At 33.0% G+C, this 15669-nt stretch overlaps 4 protein-coding genes across 4 annotated transcripts; 3 read left to right on the top strand and 1 right to left on the bottom strand.

The window, feature by feature from the left end:
* Positions 1 to 1302: 1302 nt before the first annotated feature.
* On the top strand, positions 1303 to 12355 carry LOC107359498 (uncharacterized). Its single transcript, XM_015925984.3, has 8 exons — positions 1303 to 1764; positions 2161 to 2397; positions 2469 to 3155; positions 3742 to 3822; positions 4255 to 5591; positions 8921 to 9670; positions 9781 to 10065; positions 10191 to 12355. The coding sequence occupies exons 1-8, from the start codon at positions 1576 to 1578 to the stop codon at positions 10387 to 10389; spliced, it is 3765 nt and encodes a 1254-aa protein (XP_015781470.2). The 5' UTR covers positions 1303 to 1575; the 3' UTR covers positions 10390 to 12355.
* On the top strand, positions 10463 to 12355 carry LOC107359500 (exocyst complex component 8). Its single transcript, XM_015925986.3, has one exon. The coding sequence runs from the start codon at positions 10463 to 10465 to the stop codon at positions 12104 to 12106; it is 1644 nt and encodes a 547-aa protein (XP_015781472.3). The 3' UTR covers positions 12107 to 12355.
* Positions 12356 to 12489: 134 nt separating this feature from the next.
* Positions 12490 to 13944, bottom strand: LOC107359501 (protein-L-isoaspartate O-methyltransferase domain-containing protein 2). The gene is made up of 2 exons (XM_015925987.3): positions 12954 to 13944; positions 12490 to 12889 (listed from the first exon to the last, which is right to left on the bottom strand). The coding sequence occupies exons 1-2, from the start codon at positions 13648 to 13650 to the stop codon at positions 12741 to 12743; spliced, it is 846 nt and encodes a 281-aa protein (XP_015781473.1). The 5' UTR covers positions 13651 to 13944; the 3' UTR covers positions 12490 to 12740.
* Positions 13945 to 14072: 128 nt separating this feature from the next.
* Positions 14073 to 15001, top strand: MED31 (mediator complex subunit 31). Its single transcript, XM_015925989.3, has 4 exons — positions 14073 to 14214; positions 14278 to 14358; positions 14419 to 14515; positions 14615 to 15001. Exons 1-4 carry the CDS (start codon positions 14190 to 14192, stop codon positions 14781 to 14783), a joined length of 372 nt encoding a protein of 123 aa, XP_015781475.1. The 5' UTR covers positions 14073 to 14189; the 3' UTR covers positions 14784 to 15001.
* The last annotated feature ends 668 nt before the right edge of the window (positions 15002 to 15669 follow it).

Raw genomic sequence — 15669 nt, 5'->3', positions numbered from 1 at the left:
TTATTAGGTGAAACAAACGATATCATGAATTTGCTCAAAAAAACTCGCATTATTTTTATTGAATAGTGTTGAACTGTTAGCTGGACTTCCACAGTGGGAATGAAAAATAAGCAAATTATAGTGAATCTAAATCAATTTTGATCATTGCAAACGAAATTGAAAATTGAAGGATTATAAGTTTGAATTCAGTAAACAAATGTAAACCTTCACGAATTATGTTAACATAGATCGGACTAATAAAGGATCTCTTCGAGATCTTAAACAACTTGTTGTCAACAATCAAGCTATAATATTGTGATAATCTATTCTAAATAGTTATTATTGTAAATGGGTTTTATCGAAACTTCATAATATTTGGAAATGATTGCCAGTCTAATTTTTTTATGATGAGATTGATATCCATTTACACAATAATGTAAAACATTATTGTTTCAAAGATCGCGATACATTCAACATGAATAGAAAAGTAAAGGTTTATCTTTGAATTAATTTTGATTGTTGAACTTGAAAATATATTTCAATAGAAAAGGACCGAAAAAGCGAATTGAGATTAAGCTTCTGGGAGTTGGAATTAAAAATGATAACTTTAAAGCCGAGAATAAATTTATTCAAAATTAATTTTAAGATAACTTGGATAAACATTTAGCCAACTAGATTAAGCAATTATTGATTCTTTCAAGTTTTCATTTTAATAATTAAAAGTTGATTCGATTAATTGACTGTCAAAGGAAGGAAAAATACTGAATCCAAGTTTTGGGTTTTTAAACCACAAGTACCAGTATTACCAGGAGATTAAACCAATACTTATTGTTATCTATGTGTTACAATAATTGTTTGTTAACCAGATGCAAGATGGAGCCAACCTCTAGTTTATTTTCAGGTTATCTTGCTGTCTTTATTAGATTACTGGTTGAATTATTTATTGAATATGACACCTCATTATCAGGAACTGATACCTTAATCAAAATGCTCATGATCTATCCAGATTAGATAGAACAATGATACAAAAACTCTGCAAACCTAAAACAGAACGATGTCTTTTTATGTTAACCGCTAAGGACTGGGAATATTTTAAGGTTTATCAAGACAAAATTAGAAACACCAATTATAGCTTTAATTTATTATCCGTAATAGAAGCCTCTTTAATTGATTTGGTTAATCAATAAACTCTATTTGAACAAATCTTTCAAATGAAATAAATTGCTTTAGTAATGTAGGTGAGTAAAATTTTGAATTCTGCGCCACAAGAAAGAAACTTTCTCAAGATGGCGTTCCACATAAACCCAGCCCATAAAAAATACAGTGGTTTGGTCACTCCAGCTCCAGTAAATACAGTTCTCATTTGTTCTCATAATGTTTTGCTAATCGGTAATTAATTATATAATTAATAAACGTTAATCTGTTCATTAACATCCAATAAAGTCCATTCGGATTATCAAATAGAGTTAAAAGTTATTGTGAAATTGAAGGCAAAAGTGAAAATTTACACTGGCTAGCGGTGAAGAGAAGATCCTGGTGGGTCCTTGCCACCAGGCCCGCCTTCCTGATTATGTTGGTAATATTTTACCTGCAGATATGCCTGAATCTTGTGAGGCATTAGAGGAATTAAGATGGACCCCGGGATTACCTGATTGTGATTTAATCATGTATCTGCGTGCAGCTCGAAGTATGGCTGCTTTCGCAGGTATGTGTGATGGTGGTTCAGCTGACGATGGCTGTTCTGCTGCATCGCGAGACGACATCACTATAAATGCACTAGAATTGGTAAGTTGATTTGTTTGTTTTTTTTCTTCATTTAATTGGCTTAGTTTAACTCACTTATGAACTTTTACATGTGCCTTTTACATGTTGCCTTGGCTAGACTTTTTAGTAATTACATGGAAAAGTTTAATTTAATTTGTAATTAAATTGTAATCTATAATTTTTTACTATCAGCTGTCTATTTATTATCTTTTGTTAAGCCATTTGAATTACCTTATCTTGTTCCTTATTGAATCCATTAATCTCTTTGTAATCATACCATTTATCCGGTTAAATCAATATAACAAATTGATTAAGCTTTTATAATTCTTCCTTCACTGAATTACCGTGTCTCTCTTTTCATTATGACTCTCCCCTTTCCTTTATTTATAATTGTTTACTTTTCTTTCTATTCCATAGTTGCATGATAACAATTATGATACTGGTAAAGCTCTACAAGCTTTAGTTAAGAATCCAATACCCAAAAGTACAGATAAAAAGTGGTCTGAAGAAGAGCAAAAGAAATTTGTCAAGGGTATTCGTCAATACGGAAAAAACTTTTTCAAGATCAGGAAAGAGTTATTACCTCAAAAAGAAACATCCGATTTGGTTGAATATTATTATTTATGGAAGAAAACACCTAGAGCAGCATCAACTGTAAGTCTTATCAGTATGAATTGTCGTTCTTTATTTATTCACTTTATGCTTTTCATTATTCCACCGAACAGGATTTTAATTCTGCAAACAGACCTCACCGAAGACACCGAAGACAAAATGTTTTGAAGAGAATCAGAGCAGCCAATGCCGCAAGTCCTAGTAATAATAAAGGTTCTAGCAACTTGGATAATTGTGAAGATCAAAGTGAGAATATAAGTGATCCACAATCACCGGTTTCTCCCTCTCAATTAGTTTCAAGTCCAACTAACGATCAACCAATTATAAGTGAACCCTTGGAAAAGAATGAAGATAAAGTTGAAGAGTCTTCAACCGTGACAATTAATAACAACTCAACTGTGTTGACACAAAAGGAGGAATCAAATGCATCCGAAGAAGAAAAATTAGTTACAATAAAACCTTCAAGCCCTATCAGTGATCAAGCTAGTGTCAATGATTTAATCGAAAAGAGTACAGAAAAAATCGAAGAAGATATTGACGAAAATGTCAATGAAACATTAACTGTACTTCCTAAGGAAGAAGAATCAAGTCCTCCAGATGAAGATAAAACGGAGGTCATTCAGCCAAATTCTCAACCGCCAAGCTCACCTCAGTCACAAAATGAAATTTCAGGCAAACTTAATGGACAAACAAGTACTCAACCAACATCCAAAGATTTATGGGAGATTGAAAATCACGATGATAATGAGATCAAAATTAAGAAATCAGATCCATCTCCTACTCCATTCTCGTCTAATCCTGTAAGTAGTGATTTACTTGTTTTTTATCTAGCTCACATGGATTATCTACATCTATTAAATTTTATCAGTACAAAAGGATCATATTGAATTACAGTTTTTATCGATCCGATGAACTCAGATTCAGTGTTAATTATTTAGGATTTGACTAATGTCTACCGATTAATCAAGTAAAGTGACTGTCAAATCAATCGAAAATAATTTCTATTACTTTATTTTTATCTCTATCATTCTAGCTAATTAGATTACTTCATCACATTCAACTATCAATGTTATTTTATTTATTATTAAAGCTTTGCCTCGTTTTTCATTTCTGTTCAGATACCGATTTCAAGTTTGCTATTTACAATAATAATTTTCATATTTCTTCTCAATCAATCTATCAAATTAGATTCGAGAAACAGCTCGAATTACTTGGAAGGAAATTATTATGATTTTAAAAATAGGATAACCATATTTTCATTTAATTTTAGATAAAAATTGCTTTATTGGATTATTTGGTTGATTTCATTATCAATTAATTGGGTGCTTTTTACAATCTAATATCTGATCTATTTATTTCCTTTGTTTATTGTCTTTTTCTCAACAGAGTTGTACTCCTTTGTTAATACCCAAACGAGAACCACCGCCATCTCCTCCTCAAAATGATTATGCTAATGAAAGACCCACTGTAAGTGATTTATGCATAAAATGCTCATAAAACAAGCTCATTTGCCTAATTTTAATGTACACTTCTATTTGATTCAGATCTTTCAGTGTTGAAAAGATTCAAATTTAAAAATTCTGTTGCAACATTTTTCGTTCAATACTTTTTATCGAACTGTAAACACTTGAAATTTTTATTATCTAGTTAGTTGTTTAATTATCTTAAATAATAGTTTCATTTAGCATTATAAAATGTTTAAAAAAAGGAAATGCACAATAGAAGAGAGTAATTTGATAAATGAGCTTGTTTTGTTAATTTATTCATTAAACATGAATAATTGATTTATTCATTTGATCAGATAATACTTGATTTATATAGTTTTATTCAATGTTCACATTGAAACTTTTAATTTTTTAGTGTTCAGTTAATGATGAAGTAATTTTTCATTATTTTCAGGTTCCTCCTCCTTCCTCTCCTCCCGTTCCCTCTGAGGTGAACACGTCGGAACCTATCAACATGACCACTCATCATCCACCACCATCTCCTGTTCGTATCAAAGAAGAAGTTGTTTATAACGGTAGCGAGGCTCCAGCTCGTTCTTCACCTCTGATTCGGCGAGTCTCTCCTGCACCTCCATCTCAACCAGCTGAAATGCCAACCTTCCCGCAATTCATGTTGCCACCTAGGCCTGAATCTCAGTCACAACATCCTCTATTACTACCTCCACCACCTCCTCCACCTTTAACTCAACAATCACCTTTGATAAATCTTAACAACAATATGAATAACTTGAATAATAATAATAGTAATAACTTATTGCCTCCTTCATTGGGATCTCAGCCCACCAATATTGAGACTCATGTACATAGAAAGACTCCATTAGAATCAAATGAAGCACCTCGTATCAAACCTCCAAAAGAGAGACACTCGTCTTCGCCATCTTCAAGATCATTGCCTCCTTCCAGATCAAACAATACAAATTTAATCAATAACTCTAATATAATTACCAGTAATAGCGGTCACATGAATAATACAAGTGTCACCATCAGTAGTATACCGTCAAACAGTATACCTACCAATGGTGGTCTTCTTGGTAATATTGGTCGACCATCAAATGATTCAACTCCATCCTCAACATCAGCCCAGCTCACGCATCCATCATTCAGCTTAGCTACTAGTTTACCTGTTGAACAACGTTTACACGCTGTTCCAACATCGTATGCTTCAGCATCTCATTCTAGTTCATCACCACTGAATGTCCCTCAAATGACTTCTCATGGATTTCCTTATCCTCATCACATGTTACCACCTGGATTACCTCCTTACTTTAATCCTCATGGAGGTGTACCTCCACCCTCTCCTCATTGGTATGCAGTCACTAGAGGTATGCAACCCGGGGCGATGGGTTTTCCACCTCATGGTGTACCAACTCCTTCACCGCATTCACATTCGCACCATCAGCCTCACTCTTCAATGCTCTCATCATCTAAACCCAAATCACCAGTCATTTCACATGCCAATCGAATAACAAATAGTAGTCCAGCATCGCAATCGCCATTATTTCATGGTTTACAACAACAATCCAGTTTATCATCTTCTTTGTTCTCCCAAGGACCAATGTCTATTAAGCATGAAAGAGACGTTTATCGTGGCTCATTAGATGCTAAAATGGATAGAAATGATCTTCAAGTGATTGAAGAGGAGGAAGACCAGCATCCTCCGCACATTTCTCGGGGCCCAAGTCCAGAGTTGAAAATTGATGACAGTGAATGTCATCGTAGTCAATCTGCAATGTAAGTCCTCTCTTTATCAACTTGTTATTCAACTTAAAAATGAAAACAAAATAGACGCAAATTTGTTTATTACTTGCTTTTCCAAGTATTTGTTTCAACATTGATTTTCATCCAGGAAAACTGGACAGAAAAGAAATATCTTGTTCCTCTTCCTTGTCACTTTTAATGGTTAATCTATTTGGTCTCAAGTTGATTATATCAAATAAGCTCGACAGATCGAGGTCTATCTATTTTTACAAGTGTATCATGTTGCTTAGTAATTTGATCTTGAACGGTAACCACAATAAGATAGCAACTCGATGGTTTCTGAAAAAAATAAAGAGAAAAGGCAGCAGAAGAAGAGAAAGAGAAAGAAGAGAAAGAAGAAGAAGGAAAGTGCGTGTAAAGACACAAATTTAAAGGGGCAAACAAAAGCTTTGAGATTGAGCTTAACTTGTTTTCACTTCTATTCATCATTTGACTTCCCCTCTAGTCCTGCCGATAATAAAGGTGGTAAGGGAAAGAAAATTGAAAGAGAAGAGAACTGAAGAGAGAGAAGAAGAAAGATTGGAACTATTTATAGCTAGTTAAACTGGGTTTACTATCATCTAACATCCATCATTTTCTTGTCTACTCCATCAACTCAGCTAATTTGTTGAAGCATTTTAATGTTTACAAGCTGCGGTTACAGAATATTTGAATTGGCATATAACCTTTTCACCGAAATACTTGCGTTTCTCATATCAAAAGAAAGAGAAGAAAAAGATGATTAAGAAAGATTAAGTCCATTTTTCTCGCTTGAATACCTTTTTAAAGTGTGATTTTATTCATATTGAAGGTCAATGTTAATTATTCACTGATAGTTTCATGACCTTCTAATTGTCATCATCACAATAAGTTCATGTTTCGTTTCGTTCAGTAGTCCACATTTTTGAAGATACTTCATCTCTTGAAATAATTAATACTTTCCTCTTACTCTTTTCTTGCTCACTTTTCAAATGAGGTGAAAAACAAAACTCAAGAATAAGAGGAAATTACTTGTAGATAAATCACCTAATTTATCATTAACTTTCTGTATACATTTGGATTTTTATTTACGCATTTTAATGTGACTTTTTTAATCCAAAAAATGGCAACTTAATTTATTTTATTGGTTTCTGTTGTTCACATAATATCCCATAAAAATGCTAATTTACTTGTGCTCTTGTTGTAAGTTATTAAATGTTTCACTCTCATGGGTTTTAAAAGATTATTTGAGTCTTTTGAACGCCCTTTGAAAATTGTATCAGAAAAAGAATTGTTGATTCTCTTGAATTTCATGAATCAGTTGTTTCTATTTAATTAGTTGTTTTACGAGTTAATCTTTGATTTTGTGCATCCAGTCAACTTTCACTACAGTAGTTGTTAATTGGTAAATGTTATCAAAAATGATTATCAATATGATTGTTGATATGAATACAGGTTAATATTTAACAATCGGTTACGCCAATCAGTATTTCAACTTGTTTAACAATATTGTGTGCGTTGAGATATTGTGAGTCTGAACTTGAGGTTAACTAATGATATTGAGCATTGACAATTACTTGAACCACTCCTTCATAAGAAGCATTTCCTTAGGTGTTGGACCGTGTTAACAGAATATTAACCCCAACTTTCATAGTCAACCTGGACCAATCACCTTTTAGCCAATTGATTTTATATTCTGATATTGCGCATAACGATACTATCATGTTCTTCTTTATCCTGGTTCTTCTCGTGAAAGAAATCTATCGATTTACATTACAAGGTTTACAAGATGATAACTCTCACGAATCTTACCGGAAAACCGCAATCTCTTTTTTATCATCTTTCTTTTTTTTAAACCAATATTCTGTTGATGTCTACTCTTTGTTACTCTTTTTTTACACCATTTATCCTTTTGTTTTTAGCCTGTTGATGTAACAAACAAAATAACATTTATCTTCATCATTTGAAAACAATCTCTTTAACATACAATCCAATTTTAACCATCAAATCACACCTTTCACTGAATCTTTATTATAGTCTTAAACAGGCTTTTTATTTGACTTTCTTCCTCCTCTTCTTTCTCCCTTCTTCTTCCCCTTTCTTCATCTTCATTGCTCTCCTTTTTCCCTCTTTTCTTCCCTTTTTCCCCTCTCAAACAAGCTTCTTCACCTCTCCACTAGTAATCACTTGTAGACACTTCACTTCAAACAAAACACTCCATGAGCCGTAAAATGATCATAGATGTCATTACTTAGTAAGAAAAAAAATCGATCAAAGTTTGGATAAAATTGATAGCTTTACTAAGATTTCTTTTTTACACACAAATTTCCATTGTAACTTTGGGTTCGAACACAGGCATATCCTGAAGACCAAATGAATACCTCAATCAGGGCCGGAAATGATTTCCGAGCTTCTCTCTTGTCTGTTTATCATAATCATTATTATATAATCTCCTTGTTAAAGCTTTTTTTTCTTGCTTCATTTTTACTTCCCTTTTCACTTATTCTGTTTGTCATCTGGTAATTGATTAATAGTTTACAAACTTTACCAAATGGATTGTTCATGGGCAAGTCAATTTGCTGCTAATATCATCAATCCAACATCAAGATAACTGATGTTGATAGATTATTTTAGAACATGTACCTTTTTCTCATTCTTTTCTTCACTTCCCCACAAACAACTATAAACATTTATTATAACCTTTTTTATACACAAAGTTATCAGCGCAAGTTCCATCTTTAACACTCTCTTCTCTGTTGAATTTACTTGAGTTTCAAACAAGGCTTATATAGAAAGATAAAGAGTAAATTTGGAAATATTTGTTTGGGAATATGAAGTTAAGAAGAAAAAATCGGCAATGCGAAAATAAAATTAAAAGAAAGAAAAGTAAGAATCTTGATAACCTCAGTTAACCCCAAACTGTATATTTCATTACCTTGGCTTTTGAACACTCGTCTTTTGATTCATGGAAAGGCTGTTCTAAGATAATCTTGATTGATGGTTGATCTGTTAGACTCTAAATGCTACTAAAGACTATCTTATTCAACTCGCTTTCCCGTCTCACATCTCATCGGTTATAATGTATTTAACCACCCAAATTGGCTTTTCTCTATCTCAAAAATCGTGTAAATAAAAAAATTGAAAAGGTTTATGTTATAATGTTTCATTGTTATTATTACTAGTTGTACACATCAAAATTAATCAATATTTTTTATACCTTTCAAGTAATTTGTAGCTTTTGACTAATAGAAAATGAATTTGAAACTTTTTGACAAATTTACTATTGACATTTAAACGCAATTAAGTCAAGTTATTTATCATCTTTTTTTCTTCATTTTTTTTAGATTTCTCCGTCATTGGAATCGTGGTGACAATTCATGTGCAAGAACTGATTTAACATTTAAACCTGTTCCTGATTCTCAGTTAGCAAGGAAACGAGAAGAAAGAGCTCGAAAAGCTGTTGAAAAGGAAAGAGAAGAACAAAAGAAGTTGGCCGCAGAGAAAGGACTCCTTGGCCACGGACCCAATGACTCGAACCACCATCTAAGTCCATTTGATCGACATACTCCTAGATCTAATTTTGCTGATACACCTGCTTTAAGGCACCTCAGTGAATATGCACGGCCTCATGCAGCCTTTTCGCCAAGTTATCCTCGTACATCCGTTGCTGGTCCTATGGTTGGCAGTGGACCTTCTCTATCATTTGGTGTTCCAATTTCCGAAGCTCCTCATGGAATGGATCCAATGATTCATTATCAGATTGCAGGACTTTATGGACCTGCTTTTGCTAGACGAATTGAACATGAAGAACGAGAGAAACGTGAACGATTCGAATTAGAAAAACGAGAACAACTTAAAGAACAAGAGATGAAAAATAGAATGGCTTCCTTTGCAGGCCAACAATCGAACCCTGCTCATGGATTTTTCGATCCACACCTTATCGATATACAACGTCGTTTTGCTGCTGCTCAATCAGCTGCGGCTGCTGGAGCACCAATGGGTGGTAACCCATCAAATACTCCAGTTCCCCCTGGAGCCATGGGATCTCCATTCTCTCTGTTTAACCCAAATGAGAGAGAAAGAAATGAAATAAGGTAATCTTTATTTACTAAGCTATTTGTATTTTACTTTTTACTTTTTTATAATTTTACAAAAAATTTAAATTAATATTTACACATATTTATTATTTTTGATTATTTTACAGATCAATGATGCCCCCTGGTGCAAATGCTGAAGCTCTTGCTGCTGCTGAACGTTACCAAGCAGAAAGATTAAATTTATTTGAATCCCTAAATCGATACCAAATGTCTGGACTTACAGCGTCCGAATTGCACTCTCATGCTCATACTCACGCACATAATCACGCTCATGCTCATACTCATCTACATTTACATCCTGCAGATGCAAATTCAGCGGCGGCAGCAGCTGCGGCAACTGCAGCTACCATGGTCCTCCCGCCGCATCAATCCTTTTTGGATCCATCGATGAGGTAAAATATTTACTATTGCATTTTGCTTTTACATTTAAGGTTTCCTGATGGCGAACTATTTCGTTAGTCATTAAGGATCATTTTCCACTTATTAATTATCATATTTCCGTTTTTCTTTGGTTTAGGAACGATGGTCCAATGCACTCTGGTCATTCATTACTGCCTCCTTCCGCATATCAGGGTGGACCTAGATCTGGTTTGATGCACAGACCCGAAATGTTACACCTTGGAGCGAGTGGACTTTTAAGACCACCCTTCGATGACCCAAACTCTGGATCATGCCTTATAAATCCTATGATGCAACTTAGGCAGCAAAGATTTTGATTGATTAATCAATATAATAACTGATTTTGTGTGTTAAAATAATTGATATTGACATCTATTTTGGATCAAAATCATGTTGGATAGTTTAACTGAGCTTCCTTTAACTAAACCCAGTGTGGGAGTTGAGGGTTTACAACAAGCAAGAGAAAAAGTAAAAAATTTGTGTGAAGAAACAAATGCTTTGCTTAAGAAAAATGTTTACAAAAATTATCAACTCTTTATTGAAACATCTAAAGAAATATCATTCCTTAAAAGTGAAATGTCATCATTATCTCAGCTAATTAATGAGGAACAAAATTTAATAAGCTCTCTACAAGAGATGTCAATCTGTGGTGACAGACAGGGACCTTTATCATCTTCAATGGATAAAAAAGATCTGACCATTAATAATATGGATGACCGAAGACTTTCAGGTACAACTGGTAAACCAGGTACTCCTGGAAGGATGGGAAGCTCATTTACCAGTGATACATCTAATTCATTTGATAAAATTGACCAATGTATGTCGCCTATTGGAGTTAATTTTGGTGAATCTGAAATGTTAGAGGAGGAGTGTCAATCTGATTCTGAAATGGCACCAACATGGTTAATTGAACTATCCGAAGATCTAGATGTTTGTATTGCACAGCGAAATTTTGAGGATGCTGTTAATCTGGTACACAAATTTAATGATCATTTTGCCTTGTATCCAAAATTTTGTGAAGATCCATCACAGGCAGATTTAAAGAATAAAATAAATGGTCAAATTGAAGATTTGATAAAAGCGGTTTCCAAGGAACTAGAGATTGTACCTGATAGACCAATGCAAAATGGACCTCGTGCTGCTAGAAGAGCAGTTAATCTTCTAATTCGATTAGGACGTTCTTCAATGGCAACTGAACTTTTTTTGGCTCAAAGAAGTGCTATTCTAAGATATTGTTTAATGCAACAAAAGAAAGAAGGTGCAACATTGCCTTATATTGAACGTATGAGTACAGTTTTTTTCACAAATATCCAAGAAAGTTGTCGAGAATTTCAGAGAGCTTTTGGTCTGGCAAATACAACATCAGGAACTGGAACATTATCCTCTGCTGATAGTATATCATTAAACAATATGAATGATAAAATGAGTGGATTTTCACTTTCATTAGCCATGGCATGTCTCGTATCTTGGGTAAAGAAAAAGCTGAAACATTATTTAGATTCATTTTGTGGTCATGTTTTCACAACTCAAGTACCTCCATCAATAGCCTCTGAATGTATTGCCATAGTCAATCATCAATGTAAAAAACTAAGATCTAATGTTCATATAGATTTAGTTTTTTATTGTGATCAACGCCTCCGACCAGGAATTGAAAAGATAATCAATGAATCACGGGATAAATTAATGGAAGCTATTAAACATAGATGTTCAAACGACAAATGGTTTCCTCAAAATTTTGGTAACAAAGCTGCTATGACAAAATTTTTGGAAGAAATGAAAGAATGTAATTTAAATGTTCAGAATTTTGTTTACGATGAATGTCGCCTTTCACTTACAAGTAATACAACATCTTTTGCCAAATCATATCTTCATTGTTTACGTGATTTGGTTAAATTATCAACCTTGTTCACTCATAAATTAATGGTCAATGCACTGGTCACTCCTTTTAAAGCTCATATGAGGAATATCGATGCAGGTGGCACATCGAATTTTTACTGCATGTATTTTATCTTTCCATCAATATCACAATCATGATAACTATTATATATAAACAAATAATGTCATATGATATTTAACTTACTTATAATCCCTTTTGAACTAATTTACAAATACTGATTAGTTCAAACCTTGTCACTCAAAAGTGTAAAAGTGTAAAAGAAATCATCTCAGACCATCTCGCAAACAATACATAAATCCTAACTATAAATTTAGTTTTCAATTTTAACGGTTCAATTTCTTTTGTGGACCAACAAGTTTTATTAAAGATATAAATTCCTAAAGGGATTCATCATGAAGCATTTCTTATTTCTATCATTTTATTGTTTATTTTTCCGTGATAATAACGAGATAAATAAACACGGGATCAAATTACCTAAATTAAATGGAAATCCGGGAATAAATATTTATGCTGACAATAGTGAGATATATGAACATTCACCTTAAATTTAATAAGTTTTTTAAACTTGTCCTTAAACCAATCACAATCGTGAGTTTCTTTAGATATAATATAATATCATTCAATTTAAAATATAGAAATTAATCAAGTATGGTTTGATATCAAATAAATCTAATTAATATGAACCAAGACGTCTGTTGTGGTGCGTTGAAGCGTATTTAAATCAAGATACAAGAAGATATAATCAATTATTGAGCAATATAAAATTGAATTTTAAGTTTCATCAATTAAATTGTAGTAGGTTAAAATTCTCCGTTCTGGACTTTTTTGCCACTCTTCGTTTTCTCGACAACTGCTCAGATTGATAAGGCCTTTGACTTTATTTCGACAAAGTTCTGTCAATTTAACAGGATCGATCATCGCTAGAAGAAAAAAAAAGACAATTAGAAGTTATATCAAAAATTGACATTTAACTATTTAACTCACGTAATTTGATCAAAACATCATCAGGTTTAGGTCGAGTTATAGCTGCAAAACTAACAGCATATACATATCTTTTTTTGAACTCAGTATCAGAAACACGGTTGATCACAGCTAATTGGTCATCTATGGGCATAACGAGTAAACCATTTATCTTAATGAATTGTCTCAAGTAAGGTTCGTCTTTCTCGGTGCAAGCAGTGCCACAATAAACGCGATCGTATTGTCGGATGGTTGATGGATCAATTTTTAAAAAGTTACCAGAAATGAAGGTCGGTTCACAAAACTCGAACTGAGTAAGGTTAGATAATTTGGTTTTAAATTCCTCCAATTTTTTGTAGGCATAATCAACAACACTTTGATGGAGCTCTACTCCGTGGTTAATACCTGTTTTACCAAGTACGAGGCCTACCATGGTGCTAAGATATCCTGTTCCTGAACCAAGATTGAGAAATGAAAGACCAGGTTTTAAATCGAGATACTCCATTACCTCTGAGTAAATGCATGGAGCAGAAAGGTGGAGAAGTCCATCTTTCCAAGCTGTATCTCGATAGGCATCTTCTTTGAAATCATCTGTATAATAATGTCCACGATCAACAGCACGGAAAATTTTTTCGACCTCTTGAGAACGAATTATTCTAGCTGCGACAAGATTGTCCACCAATTCATCATTATCTTCTCCAGCACTCACTGCGCCTCCCATGATTTACCTCGTCGAAAGAAAATCTCTTGATATTTGTCACAAACTTGTAATTTTTTATTTTCTTTGTGACATAACAGATTATAAAACAAAACAGAATATTTGATCAACGAAATTTAAGATGGAGAAATTGCACAGGAAAATAAAATAAAATTAATTTTTAAATTTTTAGCAAATAAACATCCTATTGCACGCACATTATTAAAAAATTAAGACATTAAAAATGAATCATTTGTCAAGTTTAAAATTACAATTTATCATACAATTAATCAAAAAAATGATAAATAAACAAAGGAAGAGATTACCATAGTTACCATAAGTAAATTTTGCTTTATTTATTTTGATTTAGGGAAAGACATTGAAGGCGCTGCATTTGTTTTTCAGCTGCACTAATGCCATCTAATGAAAGCTATCACATTTCATGATTTTAGATTCTGGTATGTTTCATCTTCAAATTAAATCAAATTTTCTAAATATTTCTAGTAATTTAGTGTATCTTTTTTATTATTTCTGCTGTACATTCCAACAAGCATCACAATTACATGATGGCATTAGCTACAAGAGGTGGTAAGTATTGCAAATTAGTCTAAAATGGTTAGTTTCTTAAAGCCAATTTCATTTCTATTTCAGAGACAGAAGAACAGCAGAAAATGAGATTCCAAGTGGAACTTGAATTTGTCCAATGCTTTGCCAACCCTAACTACCTTAATTGTGAGTAACTGTTTCTATGTCTTTGGAGCTTTACTGACTAATCTTTTTCTGTACATACAGTTCTTGCTCAAAGAGGGTATTTCAAAGAAAAAACCTTTATTAACTACCTTAAATACTTAAAGTATTGGAAAAGACCTGAATATGCCAAGTACTTGAAGTAAGTGTATACTGTCATCTTTTTTCAAATATTTAACTCGCGTCTAATTGTGTGTTTTTATCTACCTTTCTCTGTCTATTATTTTTACTCAACGCTTAGATTTCCGATGTGTCTTCATTTCTTGGATCTTCTTCAATATGAACACTTTAGACGAGAATTGTCATCAAGTGCGTGTACTACTTTCATTGAGGATCAACAGCTACTTCACTGGCAAGGTTATATTAGGAAAAGAATGCGTCTTTTACAGAAAACTGATGAACCAACATAAATTAGCGTTATTTGCGTTAATCTTTATAGAAAATGAAAAGCTCATATCCGGCAACAACTTTGCGTAAAATATTTCATATTTCCTTACATTTTATTCACAACGGTGTAGCACACTAAATTTTGATGGATATATCTTTCATCTGATTTTGCTTATTATGCACCAATTTAAGTAATAAGAGTTTAAATATACAGAAGCAAAAATTTGAATACATCAAACAAGTCTTTCCCTCTCTATATCTGTTCCTATGTGTGTGTGTAACTTCGAATAACTGCCATCCATCTCCAATATTGCGTTACACTCAAACCTCGTATATTTTGCCTTTTTTGAGTGCGGACATCTAACGTTCAAAAAAATAGAATAAGCACATTTTTACTTATTTTGACTGTAAATTACAGTAGCTCACAATCAAATGAGCTCACTTTTTGACTCATTTGAGCAAATTTTATTTTCAGAGACTGTAATTTACAGTCACCGTAACTAAAAATTTGCTCATTCTATTTTTTTGAACGTTAGATGTCCACACTCAAAAAAGGCAAAATATACGAGGTTTTGCTGTATGTAAATTGTTCAAGAGTTGAAAAATTAAACGTGAAGACATGTCACATTCTAAGCAATACGTTCTGCTCGACTCTCGTTTCTGTAAAAACAAAAATAATGTCAATGCCTTGATGTTGAATCCAGTGCTGATAGCCATTCACTCGTAATTTTCTGTATTGTCTGTCCATGAATCCTGAAATCTGTAAATGTGTGCGGTAATATATAATCTTGATCACTCTCTCAATTTTTATTGTGAAATGGTGTTAGAAAAATCAAAATTTTTTATAACTTGGTCCAAAATTTTTAGTCGTTTATGCAAGTGAAGGCGAATACGTCAAGACTAAAATTC

This window comes from Tetranychus urticae, chromosome 2 (assembly GCF_039701765.1).
Source record: "Tetranychus urticae isolate SD_2017Ah chromosome 2, NJAU_TeUrti_SD_1.0, whole genome shotgun sequence".
Lineage (NCBI taxonomy): Eukaryota > Metazoa > Arthropoda > Arachnida > Trombidiformes > Tetranychidae > Tetranychus > Tetranychus urticae.
This window is presented reverse-complemented; position numbering and strand designations above follow the sequence as displayed.